This window comes from Ceratotherium simum, chromosome 10, assembly GCF_057802395.1.
Source record: "Ceratotherium simum simum isolate JZ-2026a chromosome 10, ASM5780239v1, whole genome shotgun sequence".
Classification (NCBI taxonomy): Eukaryota; Metazoa; Chordata; class Mammalia; order Perissodactyla; family Rhinocerotidae; genus Ceratotherium; species Ceratotherium simum.
The window spans coordinates 767,996-786,899 of record NC_141909.1 but is presented as its reverse complement, the minus strand read 5'-3'; the positions used below and the strand labels follow the sequence as shown (position 1 = coordinate 786,899).

General features: G+C 49.4%; 2 protein-coding genes across 9 annotated transcripts in view; both read right to left on the bottom strand.

Moving 5' to 3' along the window:
• ADPRHL1 (ADP-ribosylhydrolase like 1) overlaps nucleotides 1-8,972 on the bottom strand; it is a 32,784-nt gene extending 23,812 nt beyond the window's left edge. Inside the window, exons 1-2 of the mRNA XM_004423185.3 lie at nucleotides 8,243-8,972; nucleotides 3,561-3,725 (exon numbers count right to left, since the gene is read on the bottom strand). Coding sequence (XP_004423242.2) covers nucleotides 3,561-3,725; nucleotides 8,243-8,456 — 379 coding nt within the window. The 5' untranslated portion in view covers nucleotides 8,457-8,972. The remainder of the gene's footprint in view (nucleotides 1-3,560; nucleotides 3,726-8,242) is intronic.
• A 1,557-nt stretch (nucleotides 8,973-10,529) lies between these two features.
• The window catches only part of DCUN1D2 (defective in cullin neddylation 1 domain containing 2), a 30,800-nt gene continuing 22,425 nt past the window's right edge, over nucleotides 10,530-18,904 (bottom strand). For 6 of the 8 annotated variants that reach the window (XM_087435803.1, XM_087435806.1, XM_087435808.1 and 3 more), the window contains one exon: nucleotides 15,282-16,351. In XM_087435803.1, coding sequence (XP_087291929.1) covers nucleotides 15,933-16,351 — 419 coding nt within the window. In that variant the 3' untranslated portion in view covers nucleotides 15,282-15,932. Of the gene's footprint in view, nucleotides 12,993-14,488; nucleotides 14,586-15,281; nucleotides 16,352-18,904 lie in introns of those variants that run through there. The other 2 variants (XR_015553368.1, XM_004423186.3) reach the window with 2 other exon arrangements.

The following is an 18,904-nucleotide window of genomic DNA, read 5'->3' as shown; positions in this document are numbered from 1 at the left end:
GCCACCATAGATACTTGCTCTTTCCAACAACAGCTTCACTGAGTGGTAAATGACACACCATCGACCATGAATATTTAAAGTCTGCAAGTTGATGAGTGTTGACACACGATACACCCGTGAACCAGCACCGAAATAAAGACAGTGAACACGCCCATCTTCCCGAAAGTGCTCTTTTGCCCCCTGCCCTGCCCACCAGACACTGATGTGGCACCACAGACGAGTCTGCACATCGCAGAGTTTTGTATAAATGGAATCACACAGAATGGACTCTTTGTCTGGCTTCTTTCACACTGCGTAACTATTTTGAGCTTCACCCATATCGTTGTGTGTCGATAGTCGATTCCCTTGTTTGTTGAATACGACTCATTTGTATGGATGTGCCGCAACCAACTGGTTTATCCACTTGCCTGTCGGTGGACATTTGGGTTGTTTCTGGTCGGGGCTAGTACAGGGAAAGGTACCGGGAACTTTCACAACCAACTCTGCGTGTGGACATGCGCTTCTTTTCTCCTGGGTAAATACCTCGGAGTGGGGATTGGGCTCACATGGTGGATGAATGTTTAACTTTTTTAAGACACTCCCAAACTGATTTCTGAAGTGGCTGTACCATTCTCCATCCCCTGGCAGCCCCTCACATCCGGGACAACACTTGCTACGGCCACTCTTCTTCGTTTCAGCCACACTGTTAGCCATGGAGTAGAATCTCTTTGCGGGTTTAATCTGCATTTTCCTAACGACTAACGATGTTGAGCACATTTTCATGTGCTTATTTGCCGTCCATGTATCTTCTTTGGTGAAGTGTTTAGATAGTTCTCCCATTTTTATATTGGGTTGCTGTTTTCTTATTACTAAGTTTTAAGAGTTCTTTATACATTCTGGATCCAAACCTTTTATCAGATATATGCTTTGCAAATATTTTCTCCCAATCTGTAGCTTGCCTTTTCATTCTTTTAACAGAGTCTCCTGGAGAGCAGAAGGATAACTTTGGGAGTATTCGTCCTCTTCGCTTTCCTGGAAGCGCTGTGTATGATTGGTATTATTTGCTCTGCGTGTTTGGCGGAATTCCCCAGTGAGACCACCTGGATCTGGAGTTGTCTTGAATAGATATTATGTGAGTTAGGCGATCTATTTCATCTCCTGAGTAACCTTTGGTAGTTTGTGTCTTTCAAGAAATTTGTCCATTTCATTTAAGTTGTTAAATTTATTGGCATAAAATTTTTAATAATATTCTCTTATTTTCCTTTCATTTCTGTAGAATTTGTAGTGATGTTGCCTCTATTATTGTTGATACTGCTCATCTGTGTCTTCCCTTTTTTCCTGATTAGTCTGGCTAGAGGATTTTCGTTTTTTTTAATCTTCTTAAAGAATCAGCTTTTGGTTTTGTTGAGTTACTCTATTTTCTGTTTTCTACCTCATTGATTTTCACTCTGATCTTCATTATTTCTTTCCTTCTGTTTTGTTTCAGTTTAATTTGCTCTTCTTTTTCTAGTTTCTTTTCTGTTTTTTGCTGAGGAAGATTCGCCCTGAGCTAACATCTGTGCCAATCTTCCTCTAATTTTGTACATGGGTCACCGCCACAGCACGGCTGATGAGTGGTGTAGGTCTGTGCCCTGGATCAGAACCCATGAACCCGGGCCACCAAAGCAGAGTGAGTGGAACTTAACCACTATGCCACGGGCTGGCCCCATTTTTCTAGTTTCTTAAGGTGAAAACTGAAGTCATTGGTTTCCAACCTTGAAAGGGAAATCTCTGTGTATATAACCCAAAATTGTGGATTTGTGTATTTCTCTGTGAAGCTCTGTCAGTTTTTGCTTCCTATATTTTGAAGGTTTGTTATCAGGTACATAAACATTAGGTTTGTAATGTCCCCCTGATGAAGAGTCATGATGAAATGACCTTCTTTTCCCTGGCAGGATTCTTTGCTCCAAAATCTACTTTGTGGGTTATTAACAGAGTCACTGCACCTTCGCTCTGATTGGTTACATGGCAGACCTCTTTCTACCTCACCCATCTGGGTCTGTACATTTAAAGCGCATTTCTTGTGAACTGCACACAGTTGGGGCTCACTTCTCCATCCCTTGCAAACCTCTGCCTTTTACTGGGTCTCTGGACCATTCACATTTGACACGAGTATTGACAGCGGTGGGGTTAAGTTTTTTGTCTTGTTATTTGCTTCTACTTGTCCCATCTGCTACTTGTACCCTGGTCTCTTTTCTGCCTTTTTTGGACTATTACTGAGCAGGAAGATGCAGCTACCAATCTCAGGGGAAGGTTCCCACCACGTGGAGGATGGAAAGACCCCCAGAGCCGCCACAGGAGGAGCCCCAGACCTCGGCCTACGGCACCTTCTCTGAGTCAGGGTCTCCAGGGAGGACTCGGCACACAGCACAGGTTGGAGAAAGGTTTTCTAATAAAAAGGAGAAAACACAGTTCAGTCTCCCAGGGCCAGTGGGTCCCTCCCAAGCCAAGGCACGCAGCCTCTCCTGCGGCAGGTGAAGACTCCGTCTTGCCCCACAGGGCAGAGGTGCTGCTGGGGCTGGTCAGGTGTGTAGGACGTTCACTCGGAAGCAGCACAAGGAAGTCCACTGCTTCCCAGAACAGGGGAGTCTTCTCCCAACAAGGAAGAAGAGCCAGGGCCACACCTGGTCTCCAGGTGGGCAATGTTCCAGCCCTGGACACTGATGTGGCAAGCCCAGGGAAGGGCACTCGTCACAGGAGGGCTGCTTACCCAGCCAATGTTGTTAAAATAACTCAGTTTTGTCTCTTTTGTTGGCTTGTAGTTATAACTGCCCTGTTATTTGAGTGGTTGCTTGGGGCTTACAGCATACATCTTTAACCTACCACAGTCTACCTCCCCGTCTGCGGGGCCACTCAGTCTACACCCGGGGGCAGGTCCACACTCAGTCTACACCCAGAGGGACAGGTCCACACTCAGTCTACACCCAGAGGGGCAGCTCTATCCTCAGTATAAAACCCTGAGAGGCAGGTTCACCCTCGGTTTACACACAGAGGGACATGCCAATCCTCAGTATAAAACCCAGAAAGGCAGGTCCACCCTTGGTCTATACCCAGAGGGGCAGCTCCACCCTCGGTCTTCACTCAGATGGGCAGGGCCAGGACCCCAGGAGCAGAGGCCCTGTGGCTCCTAAACCCATCACCCCATAAACTCGTGAAATACTTTGGAGACAGACATTTATGCAGGTGGTGTATCTTTTCCTTGATGTTTTGGCAAAAAATACAAACTAAAGGGAAAGCAGTGGAAAATTTCCCCTAAAATAAGCCAGGGATCAGTGACAAAGTGCCGGGGAAGCTGGCATCCTCTGAACAGACACCCAGGTGGGCGGACTGGCTCTCTGGCGGCACACTGCCCTACAGAGGACTCTGGCACACCCATCTCGGCTCAGGCAAACCTGCCCCGTGCTGGTTAGTGGGAGGGACAGATGTTAGTGGACAGACAGATGGTTAGTGGGACGGACAGTACTGTGGACGGACGGATGGTTAGTGTCCCGAAGCGGGTCTCCAGCCACAAAGCTGGGAGGGAGAAGAAAGCATCCCCTGACCCTTCTCGTTGAAAGGCGTGTGCCAGGCGAGGAGATAGTTATCCGGCTTCAGCTGCGAGCAGCCTTCCACGGTAGCTGGGTCGGCCCGGTGTTCTGGGAGCTTCTCGAGGACTTCCACGTAGCGCTTCACCATCTCCCGGTACAGGTCGTCCAGGCACCAGTAGTCTGGGGAGGAGAGGGGGAGGGCAGGTCAGAGAGCAGAGGGACCACTGCCCCGTACGCCCCGACACAGCGGCGATAACAGACGTGATGGCAGGCATCACGCCCCCACTCGGCGAAGAGGAGGAGGGTTTGGTGATTATTTCACACAACCCTAGCCACTTGGAGAAATTTAACATGCAGACAAAGGATTCCCTTTAAATTTCATTTAGATTTCAGACATTATAGCCATTGTCCTTTATTATTCTAGTTACACATAGAATCTAGAAAAGCCCATGGTCCTCACGTAGTGCTAACGGCTCCATCCACGTGAGGACAGACTGGACCGAAACGTGCCTGTTTCTGGGCATTTCAGGCCCTGCATCTATGGCACAAGAGGCTGACTCTCTCCCGTCTCCCACCCACTTCTTGTCTCACCGAGAAGCAGCCGAGTGGGAACCCAGTGTGCCGCCTTGTCCCTAACTGCATCTGCACTGCGTGGGGACGTCCGGAACAAGTGTGGTCTCAAGTCCCTGGAAGATCACAGGACACGGGGGACAGGGGCCAACGCACCCTGACGCCTGCTGTCCGCCCCACACCGCACCTTGGGCCATCTGCATCGGGTGACCTCTTTATCCTCCCACAACAGTGTGAGCCTCTTACTCGTCATAGTGTTTTTTTTCCACATGTGGTTCAGTGAGGTTGACTTGCCCATGGCCAGAGCTGGTAAATGGAATTTGACGCACAGCCTGAGCGTTTCTGCCATTAAATCAATCCACAGCGTGGTGGATGGAGGCCACACACCTCCAACGCTGGGGTCCACGGTGCCTGGTCACATGGGAGAGCAGGGCTGGGACAGCGGAGGGCCCCAGGGCCAGGTGCGGCAGGCAGGTACAGGGTGCACCTCCACCACAGCTCATTCTGCACTAAAGCAGCATTTCCAGCCTTTGGGGTACTGCCCCTCCTACCCTCGGGGTGGATTCCCTGTCCTTTGGGTTCGTGGGGGGCAGGGAGAGGGCTCAGAGCAGGCAGTGGAGTGCTGGTAGCATGAACCCCTGACCTGCTCGCGCCAGACCAGAGCCTTCCCGAGGCCACCTCAGAGCCGGGGTCCCACCCAGAGGGCGAGGAGCTTGGGACTGCACGAGGCAAATCTCTCTTGCTCCAGGACGACAGCTTCAGTCCTGGCAGCCGTTATGGCAGGTAGCACCCTCATGCCCTAGAGTTGTGACTCTTTGGAGACAGGACGTGGTAAAAAAAGTCCTTCTGTCCCATGTCACTGAGGCTCGGCCGTTGCGCCTATACTGGACGCAGCCTGCATTGCCCCAGGTCTGAGTCTGGGACAGAGAGGATGTGGCAAGATCTCGGATCGGGAGGAAGGAGTTCTGCCAGCCACAGGGAGGGGTGTTCCACCGGCAGCCCGGCAGAAGGGGACTGGCCTCTGCTGGGGGTGTGAGTCGTTGGGACCTGTCTAGGCTCTCGGTTGCCAGCACTATCAGCTACAATCCGGGGTTAACAGCCTGGCCCTTCCAGAGTCCCATAAAATAATTCATTTTATTCTGGAGTCACGTCTTTTTTAGAAGGAGAGAAACTCCTTAAAAACAAAATGGCAACAAAAAGCCTTGTGTTGGTATCAGGTTAGAATTTAAACCAGACACAGACTTTCCAAAGCTGCAGAGCCTCGGGCCCCTTGCCTGACCTTTTCTGCTCTGACTTGGCCTCTCAACTCACTTCTTCTCTGTCTCCCCTAGCCGGTCCCCAAGAGACAGATCAGCTTATGAAACCGCCTGTGAGTCTCCCGACTGAGGTCACGACAGAGAAAAGGCCAATATCGAGTTACTCTGTAATATAAATGTCAACTTTTCAGAAGGCGTTATCAGGGCCATTGGTGGAGGAAGGGAGATGAGAGCCGAGTCTGGAGCGGCCTCGTCTGCTCACAGCGGGTCAGGCCCCGCCGTCCCTGCAGGATAAGGACACGCAGGCGGCACTTGCTGCGCATCCACAGCGGGCTAAGGACCCCCATTGCTCCCCTGCTGCACCTCGACACGGCCATTGTGCTCGGCCACGACGGCTGGGGCTGCTGACACTCAGATGCCTGAGACATCTTAGACAGACACTCGCCCTGTCACCAGGCGCCACCCTCCCGCACCTAAGGGCTCACTCCTGGCTTACTTCTGCTGCCCTGCTGAGTCCTCGAGGGACCCTAGGATGACAGTGTTACCATCCCAGAGTACAGCTCAGAGCGGGTGAGCAGCCAGTGAGTGGTGGAGAGCTAGGAGTGCGAGGCTGCAGACCCCTGAGGGTGAGCCCCCTCTACCCTCGAGAGCCGGGCACAGGGCCACGCACAGGGGGAGCCTCCAGGAAACATGTGTCAAGGATACACACGCAGCTCGTGAGCTGCGTGTCCTGGACACCACTTGCCGGGTCCACGTCTGCTCTCGTCCCACACCACCCGCCTCAGGGACACACCCGAAAGCAGGACTGCACAGTAACACACGCACCCTGCGGCAGACCACACAGCCACACGGCCCATCAGCCTACGGCACTTATTAGGAAAACTTACTTAAATAGGCCATGATGCAGCTCCACTTTGTGCAAGTCTGCCTGTCTTTGGAAACACATCCAAGAGCCACGGCCCATTGGGATCCTTGAAATATTTGCATGGCCAGTGACCTCAGGTGGTGGGGACAGTGCTTAGGAACACAGGCGTTGGAGCCAGGTTATTTGGGGTCCAATCCCTGCTTGGACACTCACTTCGCTGTGTGGCTTTGGGCAAGCTACTTAGCCTCTCTGTGAGTCGGTTCCTTTATCTGTACAAATGTAACAACAAAGTCAACCTCAGGGTGGTGTGTGGATCAGATGATGATAGATGGGGAGTTAGAACAGCGCCTGGCACACCTTTCGTGCCGCATCAGAGTCAGCCGTCACCATTACTGACGTGGCTCAGAGGCCCTTCCAGAGGCTACGATTTGCTCTCTAAAGAAAGAAAAGGCTGTTTGAAAACTAAACTGAAATTTCAACTTATGCAGTTGAAAGAAGCGTGCTTGAGTGTCCAGAGCAGAGTGCTTTGAGGGGTGGCTTCACGAGTCCCCTCGTGACCCTCGGCCAGAGGCCGCCACCCACAGCAGTCACCCCCTCCCACCGTGGGGGGCTGTGATCCTGTCAAGGGAAGTCGTCCTCCTTCTTAGAAACACACCCAAACGCTCCCACTCCTCTTCATGCGGAAATCCCACGTTGGGGGTCGACTACATCCTATTTCTGCCAAGAGGACCTGAGGGACCTAGTCTCGGAGAGCGTGGTACCCACAGCGTGCTCGGCCGTGCCGGGGACTCTCCCGGGGTCCCCACTCAGGACAGAGGCACGCCTGGACTCTGCCATCCCGGGACACTTGCCGCAGGGCTCCAGGGGCAAGGGCAGCACTGAGAGGACGCGTGGGCTGTGTGGGCTGCGTGGGTGTGTACCTGTGTCTCCGACACAAGTCTACAGTAAGGACCAGCGACGCAGCCAAACACAAAGCTCTCCGCGGGCCCTGGGGCGGCGTGACCGCTCTGGGCGGCAAGAATGCTCAGTTCTGCCGGCGCAAAGGCATGTGAGACTCTGCCCGGAAACATCAGAACAGGACACGTTTGGATTTCACGGCTGTGCAGACTCAGAAACACGCCTCGCCACCCTCTGCCCACTGGACTCTCTATCTTATCTGTGGCGCGTTAGCGGTCTCCCGAGTTATTTAGGAACCTGCCACCAAGTGGACGCATTCCCGCACGATGACCACAGAGCTAAAATGGGCGCTCACGCAGACACAGGAATGGCAAAGGGGGTGCGTACCTGCTGTTCCAGTGACCCGTCAGCTGCCCTCGGATTTTCATTTTGCGATGACACACTAATACACTTACAGGTTTCTAAAGAGCAAATAACTCACAGGAAAGCTGTGCTACACATTACACTCCTCCTGTTTCTCTGAAATTCATGTAAAAACTTGATCTAAAATCAACCTGCTACTTAATATTTCAAGAAACTGTTTTTCTCCCAAATCTAACCAATTATTTTACATTTTCTCAGGACATCTTTATGTCTAAGCAACTATCCAAGCTAGATCATATTTTGATAGATGGCACTTTAACCCGAATTCATTGGAATTTAGAAGTACTCTCCAGACAACATTATCTTAATGGGTCCAAATTTCCGTCTGGCTTATTATCTTATGTTCTTTTGAAGTAAATTCAGAAGACGACTTTGTGTCTGTAGAGGACAGTGGAGTCCTCACCCGAAACAGCTCCCAAGCAAGAGATTTATTGGTTTTAACTCTAGAGACAGAGGGCTCAGCTGAGTGAACATTTTACCAACACGAGTGAAAAGCTCGCGTTTCAGAGCCTGAGTGTGCGGAAGAGCACAGGAAAGCAACGCTGTCGCCGGGGGGAGGACGCCAGGCGAGCCGGCCCAGGCCCCGCGTGCGAGGGCCGCGCTGGGGATCACATCGCCACTTTCAGCGGCTGAAAAGCTCTGGTGAGAGCCCGCTCCCCGGCCCTGCGGGCGCGGGCCAGCCTTACCTGTGGTCAGGGCCCCGGCCGTCGCCACGTGCATGACGCTGTTGTCGCTCACCGGCCACTTCTCGGGTGAGAGCACGAGGTGGTCCAGCCCCCCGATTTTTTGCAGCTCCCCCTGGATCTTCGAGCCTGAAGCACTGCTCTCCCCACAGGCGTTTCTGCAGCCGAGAGCATCCCCCACACTCGCCAGCAGCATCGCAGCCTGAAACCTCTCCATCTCGGGAGGGCTCCCCCGCTCGCACCGCTGCCGAGCGCCCAGCCTCTGTCGCTCTCGGGGCGGCGGAGGCGGCCTTCAGTCTGCCCTGCTGGCCTCTATTTTGGTCATTGTGTTGCTGTCGGGAGCTTCCTGGAATGGCCAGGCACTCCTGCTCTGACTCTGCAGGTGGCACCAATGAGAAGACCTTTCTGGACCCCGCAGCTCACAGCGCCTTCTGGAGAGCCGCGTGGAAGGCGCCAGCTCGCCCCAGCGTCTGGACAGACGCCCGCTCCTCCTCAGAGGAGCTGCGGGCCGAGAGCATCCAGAACAGCTCCAGAAGCTTGCACAAAGCGACGACTGCTAAGTAGCGCACCTTCGCGCAGTATTCTCGAGAAATGCACACATTTCTAAAGCTTTAAGGTGTTTACACACTGTGAAACCACCCACGTTTAGTGCAGGTCTGAGGAGCTTGTGCAGATGTGTGCTGCCGTGAGACCTCCTCCACAGCCATTTCAGAACAGCTCCCTCACCCGGCTCCTTGCCGTCTGCTCCCTGTTGCCCCCACCAGGCTCATCTGCTGTCTCTGGTTTTACCTTTTCCACAATTTCAAATAAATGGAATCATCCACCGTCCGGCCTTTGTGCCTGGCTTCTCTCACTTAGCATAATGTTGAGATTCATCCATTATACGCATGGTTTTATTTTTTGGAAAACTTGCTTTTTGATCATAAAGTGTGTTTGATAGAAAACAGAAAATGCCAAGTGTAAAGGGAAAAAGTACCTCCCGCCCCAGTGTGAAAGGCTGTGAAGGTTCTCTCCATTCAGCATTCAGCAAAAGGCTCCCCATACAGCGAGACTGTAGAGCGCCGAGGGGGAGCAGACAGCACGGCGGTGAGGGCTCACAGCGGCACCGGGAGGGCGTCCTCATCAAGCTTGTATATTTAAACCCTCGCCAACTCACAGAAAGAGCCTTCAAAGATGTGACAAGGCTGGGGGGAGGCCGAATGTGTAAACCAAGCACCTTGATTTGAAATAAGGAGTCAGGAATGCAGGCCACCTCGCTGTCCCCCAGGCCCTGGAGAGTGACAGGGCCCCCCCGGGGACCTGGTCGCCCATCAGACCAGAAGTGAGAAGTCGTCACACCTGGGCTTTTTAACACATTTTGTGAAAATAAAATCTCTTTCAGTAACAACAAGATGCCAGGATGCATGTAAATGAACATATAGTATTACAACAGCACTTGTTAAAGATGAGGTTCTGGAATGTGACTCCAGCCAGCACGATTCTGAGAGACTCTGCGACACAGTCCTTCAAACCAGCCCAGATGTCCCTGGGTTGCTAGGTGTGCAGACTTCTGCCCAAGAAGACCAGACAGACAAGAGCAGCCATTTATTTAGACAGCCACCCATCGGAGGCAGAACAGCATGGTTTGGCAGAAACATTGATTGTTGAGGGCGGTTTCCTTTGCTGATTCTGAGGCAATGGAAACCTTTGTTGAAGACGCTAGAAACATCTGCGTACTACTTGGGCTATGTCAGCAAATAGTAAGAGGCGAGATGAGTTCCCTAACTTGTTCATTCAACACGACCTGAGCCCAACTGTGGATATAGCAACAAACAGAAAAGTCTACCCCTTGCCCCACAGAGCCTGAAGTCTGAGATGTATGTTACACTTAAACTTTTACTAAGTTAGATAAATCTGTTATGTATTAAGTTACGAAGGCAGAAAGACAGGACGATCTACACCAGAAATTCTTGGAAGACATATGTAACATGTATTTATTAAACCTATTATGTTTGGTTAATTTGTGTATTTTCAATATATTTAGAGCTTGCATTTCAGTGTATTCTGGTATATAATTCCCATCAATTCAAGGAAATTCTGTATGAATCTGTTATTTTTCTCACGAAACAACCATATTTAGCACACTATGTGATATTCAAAAAGAAAACTAAATGACTGAAGCTGACCATCTGGGGAGATGAGCAGGCTGGGCACGGGTGGAATGTCCCCACAGGGCCTAGTTCACTTGCCATCGAGGCGGCTTTCCTGAGTATCTGAGCAACCAAGAACAGAATTAGAAGGATGCCACCACAACACTAGAGAAAATAATTTATTTTAATGTTTCTGAAGTTCTTGGCACTTTCATAGCATGCACGACTTAAATGTATGTAACAGAAGAAAAAGAAACAATTTTTTGAAAAGCCTTTGTCCAATTACTGTTTTTTTAAGATTTTATTTTTTTACCCCCAAAGCCCCAGTAGATAGTTGTACGTCATAACTGCACATCCTTCTAGCTGCTGTATGTGGGACGCGGCCTCAGCATGCCCAGAGAAGCAGTGTGTCGGTGCGCGCCCGGGATCCGAACCCGGGCCACCAGCAGCGGAGCACGCACACTTAACTACTAAGCCACGGGGCCGGCCCAAATTACTGATGTTTTGATACCTAGTGATAAACAACTCCACAGAACACTTTCTCCCCATAAATCGTAAATCTTAATAGAAGCATCGCAAACCTCCATAATCTATACAGGATTATCCGAGTTCTAGAACCTCCTCTGAACAGAACACTTACATGTCAAGAATCCATGAGGCCTCGAAGGATGCTTTAAAATTACTGAGGTTTTTATTAAATCCAGTTTTTATTATATAAAATAAATGCTCTCCTAGAGTCACAGACTTGCAGGTGGAGATGGCCTTTTTCCCTTCTTTAGATGTGGACACAGGGGCCGGGGGAGGTGACCTGACTCACTGGTCCTGCACCGGCCTAGCCTATGGTCTGCAGGCCTCAAGCCCCTGCCCAACCCTTGAGGCCCACTGCCTTCTGAGAGATTTCTTCTTGGAAGTGTAAAGTCCACAGACAGCAAGTACACACACCCCTCCTCTGGGACACGGGCGCCTCCCACAGCACTGACGACTCACGTTGTTGGAAGGCGAATCGAACAACACGTTTTAGGCACACCGTCTGTTCTGAAGTGAATGTGCTCTCTCCCGTGAAACAACCCAACGCACCTGCCTTGTAAGCTGGGCTGCAGGCAGGGCGGCAGGCATGCTGGTGACGTGAAGATCTTTTAAATATGAGGTAGGGTCCACACAGTGATTTTCAAAACCATGCAGAGCTTTTCCAAACAAAGAGCAGGCAGCACGGCAGGCTTCCCTGCCCCAGACAACATGGCGTCTGCCGCAAGGGGTGGCCTCTCCGACAAGGCCAACACCAGAGAGATCAGGTGTTTATGTGACGGAGACAGGCGTCAGCTTGCAAACGAGGTGAACGTTCCGGGTGGGTTTTTTTTGGACAGTGATGTATATTTTAGCTTCCAAATGTGTATGTGGCCGTACACAAGGGCTGGGGGGGACATGAAGGGTATTACAGACAGTTGAGAGGAACACACTCACTTGATTTTCAAATCTATAATTCATCACTCATAAAAGAAATAGTTTTCATGGAAAAATGTCTCTTTAAATGTAATAAAATACATTTTTTAAAAAAACATCCTTTATGAAACTTCTTAGGAAGTTTAAATGACATTATTAGGAAAATAGACCTGCTGACTTATAAACAGCTTAAAAGAAAACCTTCCTGGAGTCACACTGTATGTGTGCCATCGCTGTGCAAACTGAAGATAAAATGATCTTCAGATGAACGTCTACAGGAAATTAAAACAAAAATAGATCTGGTAAATCTAGATATTTGACAATTCAAAAAACACAAATCTCAGGGCAGCCTGGTGGTGTAGCGGTTAAATTTGCACACTCCACTTTGGCGGCCCGGGTTTTGCAGGTTTGGATCCCGGGCGTGGACCTACACACCAGTCATCAAGCCATGCTGTGGTGGCGTCTCACATACAAAATAGAGGAAGATGGGCATGGACATTAGCCCAGGGCCAATCTTCCTCAGCAAAAAGAGGAGGATTGGCAACAGACGTTAGCTCAGAGCCAATCTTCCTCACACACACAATTATATATATATAAATCTTGAATTCCTGGCACCAAGGTTAAAAAACATTAGAATCCATGATAAGATCATCTTCTTCAGGGCACATTTTAACAGCTGTGACTTTATAAAAATACAACATCCTACTGAGGACAAAAATACTGTTTTCTAAGTGTAATTACAATATAACTCAGTGCAGTGTGGGGACTACTGGTGTTCACTCTAAATCATGAATTTACAGCATGCTCTGCTGTCCTGCAAACAGGCTCTAGGGTACCTTTTCATAAACATAAAATCACGCAGAAATCTCCTGAAGCAACAGCTATGTGACCCGTCTCCAGACACTCCAGAGCAGCCACCTTCTGAGGAACTCCTGACAGTGGCCAAGACCAGCTCCACCTCCCTTGAGCAGTGAGGGGTCATCCCATCTCAGGACCCATCAAGGACGACTTCTGAAACCAGCAACCACGTGCACGGAACTGAGCCACATGCCTCCCTGCAGGACGCAGTGCATTTTATCGTCTCAATCCACCTGAATCTTCCGCCTAGAAAGGGCTGTGTTTACCGCTGGTGACTACTGGCCGTGCGTACTCTACGAAATCATCTATAAGAACAGGCCACGCTCCTAAAGGAAAGCAAACAAACAGATTAAAAAAAAAAATCAACATTTTAGAGCACTATTTTTATATTCAAAGCATTGTTTTCACAATCCAACACTTATATTTCAAGAACTCAAATGAGCCTGTGTTTCACTTAATTCATTTCTTCTGCTCTAGCCAGACCAAGGCCGGCAAATACTGCTGTGCTCGTGTGGACATGGCCCTCTCTAATGACTATGGCCACAGGGCTGGCTGGCCTGCGTGTCCTCGCTGTGGCTTCACGGCCCTTGGCCTCACAGCCCTCCGCCCCTGCCCCAGGCAGTCAGGAACGACAGAGGGCCCCTCGCCCTCCCAGGCTGAACCATGCAGCCTCTCTCCTCAAAGCGCGGAGTTCTGGCCACTAGAGGTGCTGTTTTCTCCCTGAGTGGAGCCCCCTCCCCGAGACCAGTCCCCCCGCCCCCCGGAATCCAAGGAACCCCAAAACGCCCAGGATACTCAGACACTACCCATCGGCCAGCGGGACACTCGCTACTTTACGCTGCTGGCTCCTTTTTATGTGGCCGTGCCTCGTCTCACTTACGGCGGCTGAAGCTCCTGAAAGCTGGGCTTCCGACCTACTCGCTGGTTACCGAGTGCCTGCTCTGCTCCAGGGGGTGTGAAAGTGCTGAGGACACAACACACCATGGCGGTGAGTGCAGCCCTGAGGAGCCCTCACTTTCTAGAACAGAGTGAGGAGGAGGGGGAGGAGGTCCCAGAGGGGTCACCTCCTAGCTGGGTGCTATAGGAGCAGACGGGTGAGGCACAGAGTGGGAGCATTCCTTCCCAATGCAGCAGAGCGCCCACTGCGAGGCAGGCATTCAAACGTTCCTGACTGCATATCCCAAAATACCTGGGGTGGGGATGACTGAACATGGGATTATGTTCAGCTTATGAGCTGGAGTCTCCTAACAAGCTTAAACGGCATGATGGCGTAACAGACCTGAGTCATCACCCGGGATCGTGACCTTGGAGCTCTGGCTTCCAAACACCTGTCTGGTCTACGGCTCTGCTCAGGCCCTCTGTACGCCCATGTGTGAGAGCTGTACTGGAGAGGATGTCTTCCTGACTTCAACTAAACATGAAGCCCTGTTTCTCTTCAGTGTGACCCACAAGACAGAAAAAAGTGGATATTGTCATCATGACCCCCACCTCACTGACGGGGCAGGGTCAGGAGTCAACTGGGGCCTGTGACCCTACTGCCTGGTCCCTCCACCCTGCCCCCCACCCCAGGCCCTGTGACCCCACTGCCCAGTCCTCCTCACCGCCCCACACCCCAGGGCCTGTGACCCCACTCCCTGATCCTCCTCGCTGTCCCACACCCCAGGGCCTGTGACCCCACTCCTTGATCCTCCTCGCTGTCCCACACCCCAGGGCCTGTGACCCCACTCCCTGGTCCTCCTTGCCGTCCTGTGCTCCAGGGGCAGGAACAATCAGCACACACAGCAGCACCTCTGGCGCTCATCTGAAGCACAACTTCTCATACCTTCTTCGTCATAGTTAGACATGTCATCTGCAATCATGTTTCCAAAATCTAGCAGAAGGTTCCAAGTGTCCCTTGGGATTGACCTTTTGTGATGTTCCTAACACAGAAGAGAAAAACCCATGAGATTTAAGACACAGATGTAACTCGCAGGCGTTCTGGGGGCCTAGTCACCTCAGTACGTACTTTGATGAGGAATAAGCACCATAACAAAACTGTGAACAGTTACAGGGAATAACAGTGGTCTGCATAAACGTGGAGAGCTACATAAAGCCAATGTGCAAATATAGAAAGTAGACTTATTTAAAAACAAAATGAAAGAAACATCTAAAATACAAAGATGATAAACTCCCGTTTCAGTCAAACAGAAGGGCAGCGCTGTTAATCTCCACCTGACCCCCCAACAACACAGAAACAAGGCAGGACAACAGGCAAGTTGTATTTCGAGACATTTATTTTTCTACATACCAGGTAGATCTTGACGTGAGATGGCACAATTTTCTAAAAATATCTGTTATTCAATATTTAGATATACCAAAAACACGGAGAACAGCGGAAGAGCTGAAGAGGCAAACCCGTAACCCCCAGCCCTTCTCTCCGCCCCCTGCCGGCACCCCTCCCTCCCCTGCCTGTCTCTGCACACAGAGCACGTGCACACGGATGCGCTGACGACGCGGAAGCCTGTCTTACACTTTAAAACGTTCACGTAACTGCCAGCACATCACATGTGGTCCTCTGCAGCTGTGTCTTCTCCACTCGGCACTGTGAAACGGACCTGCCTGACACATGTAAGGCAAGACTGTACCTCGCTGCTCCGCGGCTGCTGCACTTGCACTCTCCTGAGGGGCACGGGGGTGTCCCCAAGGTGCTGCTGCCACAGCGACGCAGGAGCGCCCCTGCCCCTCTCTGAGCAGGTGTGTGGAGGTTCTCTTGGGAATGTCTGCCACAAAACGAGTGAGTGGCGGGACAGAGCACACGTGACCTGTGAGGCTGAGTCCAGGCATTCCCATGCTGCCTCCAGGAGGGTCTCGAGACAACCACTCTCTGAAGGGTCCGTGCCGAGGGGACTGCCCTTCTCTCCACGGACGGAACGCCCAGCGGAGCTCTGGGCACAGCCACTATCTTGAGATTGTCTATTTTGGAGTCGGGGTGTATCCTTGTACTGCGTGCACTTCACACAGCCCACAGCTATACCCGCTTCCGAACCTGCTTCACGCCAGGAGGAGCTGTCTGCCCAAGCAGGCCCGGCACAACTGGAGCGCCTGCCTCCAGCACAGAGGGGCTCGCGCCCAAGGGGCCGGCTAAGCCCTCTTCTCCTTCTGAGCATCATAAACCAGGTGGTACGGCTGTGAGCACACACAGTGGCGGCATTCCACTCACTATGGGACACAGTCCATGGCAGTGTCGGAAGTGTGGTACTAGCACCTTCTCAGAGGAAGCACAGAAGTCATTTGGGTTCCTCAGAAAAGGTGAAATGGACGGCTGCCGAGATCTGCAGCAGATCATCTGAAACCCCAGCCTGGAAGGAGTTTTGTGTGCCTGCTGTGAGCCACTGTCGAGGGCAACCTCGGAGCAGCCTTGCCTGAAGCTTGGCAGCTGCGCATCGGCAGGGGCAGAGCCGAGCGGCCACCTGGGGGCTCCCCGGTGATCTCCGTGTGGGACTTTGGTTTTCCACCACACCCACGTACAACACTTGGTTAGATGACATGTACAGCCACGTAACCTGACGACCCCCGCTCCCACCTTCACACTGGGCACACACAGCAAGAAGAGGGGCACTTACCAATAAAAAGGTGTTCCAGAGATCTAAAAATTTAAACCTTCCAGATAATACTAAATTCCAATATGCAACAGCCATTTCTAAATCTGGGAAAAAGAGAGAAAGAGCAGTTAATAAATCTCAATTTCTTTTTCCACTGCACAAAAAATGACCACTTATCTTAGCACATTGATATTCACTCACTTAATAAAATTCAGCAGTCTTACCCAAGAGTAATACGAGGGCTGATCTTTACAGAAGTGTTCCTGAAATTGTATTTAATCTAATTTTATAACTCTTGGAAAATGTCTTAAAAAAATTGCATATTACTTTATTTGAACATGTAAATAATTATCACCGACTTAGTTTCGACGACTCTCATTTTCATATATATTGGGCTTTTTTTAAACCTGAACTGAGGGGCCTGCCCTGTGGCATAGCGGTTAAGTTTTTGCACGCTCCGCTTCAGCAGCCCCAGGTTTGTGGGTTCAGATCTCAGGCACAGACTTATACCACTTGTCAGCCATGCTGAGCCGGCGACCCACATATAAAGTGGAGAAGGACTGGCACAGAAGTTAGCTCAGGGCTAATCTTCCTTAGCAAAAAAATAAGATAAAAAATAAACAAATAAACCTGAACCAACTTAGATACTATTAATGTATGTCATTTATTTTTTAAAAATAGGCCAATGTGCTAAGTGATGAACTACAAGCTAAACAACTTGTTTAGAAAGGAAGGGATACAGCGCTTTCCAAACAGACCTGTCCTGCCACTCAAACAGAATCTGATTCGGAAGTAAGTCACAGAAGCACTACAAGGACTTGAATTTCTCAAGACATAGTCAAGACAAACAAGCACATTTAGAGAAAAGTACTTTCCCCGATGCAATGATCTTTAAAAATCGAGACTGATGATTAATCCAGGTCCGTGTTCTCCCTGACTGGAAGGCAATGACCCTTTCGCAGCTTCTACACAGACCCACACTGCAGTGCTCAGTCTTAACTGGCATCTTAACGGAACATGAACGTCAAGTTTAGGCTGTGTTAGGATATTATCCCAACCCAGAGACTTCTCTGCTCACCAAAGTTTAACACCTATTACTTTTTATATGCTTGATACAGCAAGTACCTAAAGAGGCAGAGAAGTTTACTTCTTAAAATTGACAACCTTTGATCATGTTGAATAGCACTCCCCACTTTTAGACAAGTAAAAGAACAGTTATCATAATTTCCTAATTACACGTTTATGTACATATGCCAGATAAACTAACGCGAAAAGCAGATGAATAAATACTTAAGATAACAGATTCTTTTAAATGCAAATACCCAACTAAATACTTTTCAGAAGATTTTCATCTTAATCTTATTTGGTCCCACCTGGACAGAAGTTATGAACGTTAGAGCTCTCACCTGAGATTTCCGGGGTGGATCATGTTAAAATTGGATAAGCAAAGGAGATGCATGTGTAGCAACCAACTCGAGATAAAACGCCTACGTTCCCTAGGTGTTTAAGGTCATTACAGACTTTCTCATCTGAAATACCCTGCAGTCTTAATCGGAAAGAAACACATAGTCAGGAAGTTTGAAGGGACTCAGAGTACAGATGGGCTCATGGAACCTCACCCACGGGGCCCACGGTATACTGCTAAGAGGATTAGTCTTGTCCTGTTAAGTCTACATCCTGATCACTTAGGAAGAACGTTAACTGAAATCTATACTTAACTCATCTTAATGATGGAAAGTCTCACACTGAGAAATGGAGGTAAACCTGGCGAGGAAAGAAAAATAAAGTTCTAGAGGAGACTTAATCTAGTGACTTCTGGGTTAGTTTGCTCCTAGAAACCTTTCATATAAAGTTGTGTTTGTAAACCACACAACTAAAAGTGAATGTATGCACTTTCAACACTTAGTATTACCTATATAAAAATGTTTAATATTGTCCTAATGGACTTGACCATTTGCAGAATAACAACAATAAAACTCAAAATGACACAGCTTGAGAACTGAAATCAAGAACAGCAGCTACTCTGGTGGCTACAAAAAGCGCCTTTACAGCAGCTTTTTTCTTTCCAATACCCTCTGAAAAGTCTTATCTCCTGAGTAAGAAAATGTTTACAAGAAGGTATCACTATTTAAAATTTATGTTTGTGATGCTCCGTTTAGAATTAGATAATGAAGACGTCCCTTCTGTCAAAAAAGGATCTTCGGGCACTTACGAAAATTAGCTAATTATTATGAAACTTATTTCCTCAAAAATCAAGATTTCTCAAAGCCAACTGATTCCTGACTCCCGCCAGTATGAAACTACACTAAGCATCTTACAATAAAAGAGAGTCAAATAGCTTTAATTATCTCTTTATTAGGCTGACCATCAGTTAAGTGCAGGCTATAGAATAATCCTACATAAAACAACACAGTACACATACACACACACACAGATACACAAACCTGCAGGAAATGCAGGATAAATCTCTCTGATTACGCTTTTCCACTGCTGTCTATGCTTTTTCTAGAACTACAGGAACACCTGTATCAACCTCTTTAATTTATACTTAGTCCTTCAGAAGACAGACCATGTAATATACTTTGGAAATCGTAAAATCAATTGTTTTGTTTGGGTTTGTAGTCATAAAGTTATTTGTCTTGTTTTATTTCTTTTTT